This window comes from Chinchilla lanigera, unplaced genomic scaffold (genome assembly GCF_000276665.1).
Source record: "Chinchilla lanigera isolate Chin_1 unplaced genomic scaffold, ChiLan1.0 scaffold00019, whole genome shotgun sequence".
NCBI lineage: Eukaryota > Metazoa > Chordata > Mammalia > Rodentia > Chinchillidae > Chinchilla > Chinchilla lanigera.
This window is the reverse complement of record NW_004955420.1, coordinates 25759209-25766601: the sequence shown is the minus strand read 5'-3', so window position 1 is coordinate 25766601 and position 7393 is coordinate 25759209. Positions and strand designations below refer to the sequence as shown.

The window sequence follows — 7393 nt, the reverse complement described above, 5'->3', positions numbered from 1 at the left end:
GGGGCTGGGGCCCAGGAGCCGGGATCCCGGGAGGAGCGGGCAGGGAGAGAGGGAGAGCGGGGTGTCCCACTGAATGCAAAAGGCACTGACAGGGGAGGCAGATGGCTGTCAGAAAAAGCTGGAGAAAGCCTGCCCACTTCTTTGGCTTGTTTCATTTAATCCTGAGCCCTGCAGGAGGCGGGTGCTAGTCTGTTCATCCTCACCTCACAGAGGAGGACACAGGAGTCATCCATTCAAGCAGCACCTAAGTAGGTCTTGCTGTGCGTCAAACCTGGCAACCAGGGGCTGGGGATTTAGCTCAGCAGCAAAGCACCTGCCTGGCAAGCGCAAGGTCGTGAGTTCGGTTCCCGGTACCAGAGAAAAACAAACAAAAAAAAAAAAAAAAGAAAAAGAAAAAAAAAAAACCGGGCAACTGCCACGCTGAGAACTGCTAAGTGTGACTGTATGCACGTGTGTGTGTCTGTGTGTGTGCGTGCACCTAGAAAACATTCCTGGAAGGGAAAGTGTCACAGGACTCCCATTCTTAGGCTGGATTGGGGTACTGGGATTTCAGGGCCACCATTTTCTTCTTGGGGTCTTTTTGGTTCTTTCAAGTTTTCCACATTAGACACAAATTTCCTTTGCAGTAAGGGGGAAAATAAGGTCTACTTCAAAAAAGGAAACTGGAGCACAGGAAATCATTATGGAATTGATATCATTTTTTTGTGTGATTTTACCAAAGGGGTGGACAAGGCTTCTTGGTTCAGTTCAGCCTCCCTTCCACTCTAGGGAGAGTGCTGGTGTGTTCCCGGGTGGCGAGCCAGCACCCACCATTCAGCGCTGTGCTTTCTCTGTGTTCTCTCTGTGGAGACATAACTCCAGGGTGGTGCGACCTCCTCCCTGGTCCATGGCATCAGCTTCTTTGCACAGGGGTGATGGGTGGACACCATCAGTCACCATCAAGGGTGGTGTGGTGAGGGTACAGCTCCAGTGCAGGAGGAGAGCAGGTGGCCTGTGTGTCCTTGTGTCATAAGGTGAGGTGCCCATTGTTTGGGTTGCTCTCCTGGTACCATCCCTCTTGTCACACTGTTGGATTCCCCCCACGTGTCCACCTATGGAGCTGGGGATTGTCCTCCTTGGGCACCATTGTCTCCAGCACTCTGAGAGCTCACTGTGCATGGAGGAGCCTGCCCCTGACATTGGGGAAAACTTGATCAGAGGAAATGGGGATCAACTTTCCAGCTGTAATGGGGTTCCAGGGAGAGTAAATTAGGGAACTTTTCCACATAGAATTCAACACACACACCCAAAGCAATGATTTTGAAATGATTTATTCACCAGGGAAAGGGACTGCAGCATACTGCTCATTAAATAGAGCAGCAAAACCAGGAGCACCAGAAAAGGCAACTCAGTGCCAATCCAAATACACACGGAATGGACAACAAATGAAAGTACATCCAAAATGCACAGTGGTTGTCTGGTTAGTGAGATTACCAATGGCTTCAATGTTGTCTTCTTCTTGGTGTCTTTGGGCTTTTCTAGAAACTATTTTAGTTATTAGGAACACAAGTTTTAAAGAACTGCACATCTGAGGGAGGAGACCAAGAATGGTGAACAAGGTCCTTGGTGGGAGTTGAGGCCTGAAGGACCATCGGGTTAAATAACCCTTAGTTATTGCAGACTGACCAGTCCAACAATCTCCCAAGCGAGTGGATGGTGAAGGCTTAAATAAATGAAACAACTGAAATGATTTTAGGGCTCCAGGAGGGTCTCACTCTCTTACAGCTTCGATATTCTCTGAGTTTAGACAAAGACTTCTCTGGGCAGTCCGTATTTATTTGGTTTACCAACAAAGGAGGGGGAATACTCAAGAACACGCGGGATCTGAGCAGGACTTGGGAAATCCTTTAAGGACTTCTCCAAGGAATATATTATGTTAATTTAGGAGAACTATGTTATCTCTAAGAAGGCCTTCACAGCAGGAGTGAGACGCCTGCAGCTACAGTCTCCTTTAAGTTAATTGGGGTTGGAGCCAGACGTCCTCAGCTGTGGCCTTATCTTGTTCTTAGAGGCATCACAGCTTCACAGGTCAATACAGGCCTCAGCAGTGACCAGTGACTCACAGAGGTTTACTTACTGTGAGTCCACTGCCCACCTTCAGACAAGGTGCCTAAGCTTAAGACAACTCACAAGTACTCATGGAAAGCCAATTGGTTAATACTAAATCCTGCTCAGAGCCACTTTGCAATGGTCTTTGTCACAGGACGCTTGGGTGAATGAGCTACTTCCTGCTCAGGGCGTCTCCTCCTCTGCTTCAGGACAGAGTGTTCTCCACCCACCTGCCAGGCAGGGGTCTCCCTGGCTCCCTTTCTACATTTTCACTGCCAACAGCACGTCCCTAGTCCCATTTCCTGGTTGGTGTCAAGTTGGCCACCCTGAGTTCTATATTCTGAGTTTCCAGAAGATGGGGCGGGTGGGGGAGGCAGCTATGGGTCTCGTGCTGGCTCTAGGACTCAGTAGGGTGTCACCCTGAAATCACCATTTCCACGTTCATCAGGGCTGCTGCAACAGGGTTTTTTTCCAATGCCAGCATTTGCAGCCTGGGCATCCTGGTTGGACCCAAGCCATTCTCTGGGGTCCACAGTCTCAGGCTGGAATGTCACATGTCACCCATTTGTCCCTCTCCACCAAGAAGAGTCATGGCAGGATTGAAGCCCCAGGTGTCTGAGTCTAGACCAATTTTAAGCACTCTCTGTCTCAAAGGCTAAGTTTCAATGCTGTGCGGGGTGGGGAAATCTGGTGGGGATGACCACACTGCCTCCCCACAAGGCTTGGTGGCTCACCTGGCAGGTCACTCCCACTGGGACCCACACTGGCATGCAGGGGTTCAAGTTAGAGCACTCCAGACAGTACCTGTTCGCCAGTGGAAAGAGACACAGAGCTGGACCTCTCCAGCCGACCCCTGTTGAGGAAGTGCTGACACTTGTCCAAGCGCACAGCTGCTTGTGTCTGGAACAGTTCGTACAGGTACTTCCGGAACCTCTTGCCCACGAACACATAGATGATGGGGTTGACACAGCAGTGGGTATAGGCGATCACCTCTGTCACCTGCATGGCCATGTCCAGCTGTTTGTTCTGCTCACAGTAGTTGGTGAACATGTGCAACTGGAAAGCTGAAACAAACACAGCCAGGTTGTACGGGGTCCAGAAGAGGAAAAAGATGATCATGATGATGAAGCTCAGCCGGACGGCTTTGGCCTTCTCTTTGTTGGGTCGTTGGAGCAGGACCTTGATGATGCCTGTGTAGCAGAACACCATGACCAGGAGTGGCAAGATGAGTCCCAGCAGGTTCATCTTCAGAGCCTGAAAGTACCGCCAGGCCTGATGGCTTTCGTGGGGGTAATAAAGGCTGCAGGTGTATTGAGTGAACACTCTCTGTGTCTTGGCAAAGTACAGGCCTGGGACAGAAGCCAAGATGGCCAGGGCCCAGGTGATGACACTGGTGACAATGCCGAAAGTGATGGTCCGGGCTTGAAGCGCAAACACGGAATGGACGATGGCCAGGTATCTGTCAATGGTGAGCAGGATGATGAAGAAGATCTCACTGTACAAGCCCACATGGTAGAGGCCAGACAGGAGCTTACACATGCCATCACCGAAGATCCAGGTGTCTCTCACCTTGTAGTCAATCCAGAAGGGAAGTGTGAAGAGGAAGAGCAGGTCTGAGAGGGCCAGGTTGAGCAGGTAGATGCTGGTCATGCTTCGGAGTCGCTTGTACTTCATGAGGACCAGGACCACCAGGATGTTGCCCACCACGCCGATGATGAACACCAGGGAGTACAAGGGTGGCAGCAGCTGGGACCCAAAGACCCTCACGGCCTCCTTATGGCACGGGGTTGAGTCACCATAGTCGTATTCGGTGGTCAGGCCGTAGTCCTCTGTGGGAGCTGGACTCTCCATCCTGGCCTGCCCTGTGAGTCAAGAATAATGGTTTCTGTTTTTTATGTTTCCATCAGAGGCCAAAGGCTCTGCACAATGAAGCCAAGGTCGTGGTTATATTTCTCCCACCACTTAACAAATGATTACTGAGGGCCCATCGTCTACCATGCTCTGGGGACAAAATGGTGAGCCAGGAGGGTGACCCGGGTCCTCTCTGCCCTGTGGACCCCCCAGTCCAACAGCAAGGGTGGTGCTGAACAAACCCTTGCACAGATCCTGAAGCCCACTACCCTAGTCATGAGTGTCCAGGAGACAAGCTCCGGCAGAAGGCATGAGTGGCCCTCCCCATGGTCCTGGAGCCAGGACTTCCTAAGCAAGTCCCAGGGCCAAGGCCCCAGACTTAGTGTTCAACAACCCTTGCAGAGAACTTCTTATTCCCACTTTAGAGTGGCTGGACAACACAGAGGTGCCCAGTGTTAGCAAATGTGCCTGAGGACACAGTTCCGGGGAGCAGAAGAACTGGAGCTCAAACCTGGTGGTGCGTTTGTCTGGTGTCCAGCCCGGAGCCCACAAGGCTCTCCCGCCTCTTACAATGGTGTGATGACATTGTCCCCTGCAGGCCCCAGGAGAACTCTGGGAAGGAAAACCTTCCTGGCTGTGGGGCATAAACTCACAAAGAGAGCTTCATAGCTTTTGGGCCTACAAAGGCCAAAGATGTCCTATAATGTAAAAATGACCCTCTCCAAACACAGAGTGTTCTCACGGTGAGATGGCAAGGTGAGCCCATCAGTTTGTACACGAGGGCAGAGAACAGACTGTTCAGCATGACCTGGGTCACCCAGGGTCATGTAGCCTAGGTGAGTGCACAGGTCACTGCAGGCCTTCTGTGCTGGGCATAGAGTAGGTTCAGAGGGAAGCCCGGGCTCTGTGTGTGTGTGTATGTGTGTGTGTGCGTGTGCACACATGCGCATGCATGCATGTAGAGCTTCGAACAACTTTGGCCATTTGGTGACCTCACAGAGTGACCAGGGTCCTGTGGATGTCCCTTGTCCCCTGAGAGCCGCCCTGCTAGGTCTTTTGGCTGACAGTCCAGACAGAGATGTGTCTGGGCAGTGAGGGCCGTGGCAGTCCCTTCCATGTGGATTCTGGTTAGAAATTTCTGGAAAGCTCCTGTCGAGAAGCAGAGCACAGAGCAGTGATTTCCTGAGTCCAGGAATGGTTGGGTTGGGTGGTGGAGAGCGGAGGGCGAATGCGTGGGGGGTGCAGCTGGGCCTGAGGGGTGACTTCGAGCATCCTGTGGCACTGTACAGGGACCAGGGTTGACCACAACTGCGAGTTCTGAGTAGGTCATAGGGAGGCTTTTGGATGCACCTCACCCGAAGAAATGATCAACACTGAGGGAAAAGACACAGCCGTTACCCCATTCTGGTCCTTACACATTGTACACATGCACTGGGATATCACACCATAGCCCATAAACACACTTGCTTCTAAGTGTCAACTAAAATTTAACATTAGAAAATAAGTGAATACGAATAAATGGGGTTTTCATTATGTGGCCACCAAGAACAGGAAGTGATTTGACCCAGTTGCCGAACATCATCCCTGCCTGGAACCTGGCTGCCTCAAGCTCTTCCTTCTACTCCGCTTAATGAGATTTCCTGCTTTAACATCCACATGTCCAGCTTGGCCAGTGAACACCAGGGCTGTGGCGGGTGGCCGTTGTCCTGGCTGGAAGGGGTAGCTCTTGGTTAGGGTGGAAGGAGGAAGGATTTTCATTTCCCATCTGATCTACCCCAAGGGCTCACTCCTCTGCCTCCACCTGATCAGTCCTGGTTCTGAGAAGCACAGTTGTCCCCCAGGGAGCTGTGGTTTTAGCTCTCTGCTGCCCCTGCAAACTGTGCTGAAGGCAATGGGCTGGGGCTGGCACCAGAACTTTGAGCTGGACTACTAGGCTGTTCCCATGAGCTCAGATTCCTGTCAGTCTGGCAAAAGTGACGGGAAAGTTGAGTCACCCTCACCAGCTGACCTCGCCCCTACTGTATTCGCTATTTCCATAAAATGCCAGGCCCCAAGTCAACTCCAGGCACACTGCGCCTGAAGATGACCTGGGAAGACCTGCAGGAGAAATGCAAGGACCCTGTTGCCATGGAATCTTCCTCCTTGTCACTGCACAGAGGTCAACTGTCCCCAGAGCCTGGAGCCACCCAGGCCTTGTGTCCTCCGGTCTGTGGAGGAAGTCAGAGGAGAGGTCCTGCGAACAGTCAGGGTCGGCCAGGACGTCAAAGCTCACCGAGTCTTCTCAGGAAATCAGCTCAGTGTCAAACCACCCTCGTATGTGCAGTGCTTTTCCTAAGTAGTATTTCCCTCTTGCTACAGTTTCTTAATACACCATCTTTGGTTTTCCTTTACAGGGGGAAACTTGACAAGAAATTTGTTTTTAAAGAACTTTGCATGAAAGTCACTTCATGTCTCTTCAGAGTGACTGGCTTTCCTAATTAGTCTCTTTAATGAAATCATGTAAGGAAATTTCCTGTTAGCTGTGCATGGTGGCTCAGGCCTGTAACCCTAGCACTCTGGGATGTCGAGGCAGGAGGATCAGGAATAGGAACCTAGCCTGAGCAATGCAGCAAAATCTTATCTCAAAAAAAAAAAAAAAAAAAAGTGCTGGGATGTAGCTCAGTGGGAAGGCCCTGGGTTCGATCTCCAGTACCTCACACCCCCATCGTGGTTTGCACCTGCACACAAGCCCTATAAATGCACCCTGCACTCCCAGGACACTAGGCTATTCAATGCCTTGCAGCTGTGCCTCAGTACCACCTGGTCCACACTGCCTGGCCCTAATTGTTTTACAGATGCACCTGGGGGGTACTCAGACACCAGCCTGGCCCCTGGACCATTCTCTGCCTCTGAGGAGCACCAAGCAGCCCACGTCCTAAACAGGGTCCCCCTTAAACAGTTGGTGACAGCATAGAAAAGCAAAGAACCACTTACCTGGCTCCAATGGTTTGCCTCTTAGTGTCTTTATGCACCGAAGGTGTGAGGTCTCAGCGAGTAGAAAATGCTCAGCTTCCTGCGAGATGGTGGAGATGGGGCTGTGGAGTCGCAGGCTGTCAGAATGACAGGAACCGGCTGGACTTCTTCTTCTACACCCGGGTCCTCCTGCTGGCCACAAGGCCTGCGCTGTGGCTGGGTTCACAGCTGGGGCTTTGTTTGCTTGGTGGCTGTGGGCCAGGAAGGACCTGGGAGGGCCGTGTGCAGAGATGGGCTAGATAAGGAGGTTACAGTGAGCTCCTCCCAGAGCTTGTGGAGCAAGGGGACAACCTCCTGGGGCGGGGAGGGCACAGAGTTCTGTGGTCAGCTGGACGCCTTTTCTTTTTTTAAGATTACAGGCAGAAGGATTTAAACCCCGCATCTGTTCCTCAAAACCATGTGGCTGGTCCTTGGAGCCTAGAGAGGCAGCTGCTTCCTCTGG

General features: G+C 51.8%; 1 protein-coding gene across 1 annotated transcript; it reads right to left on the bottom strand.

Moving 5' to 3' along the window:
• Positions 1 to 2154: 2154 nt before the first annotated feature.
• On the bottom strand, positions 2155 to 7172 carry LOC102029518 (C-C chemokine receptor type 1). The gene is made up of 2 exons (XM_005383455.2): positions 6913 to 7172; positions 2155 to 3950 (listed from the first exon to the last, which is right to left on the bottom strand). Exon 2 carries the CDS (start codon positions 3937 to 3939, stop codon positions 2872 to 2874), a length of 1068 nt encoding a protein of 355 aa, XP_005383512.1. The 5' UTR covers positions 3940 to 3950; positions 6913 to 7172; the 3' UTR covers positions 2155 to 2871.
• Positions 7173 to 7393: the final 221 nt, after the last annotated feature.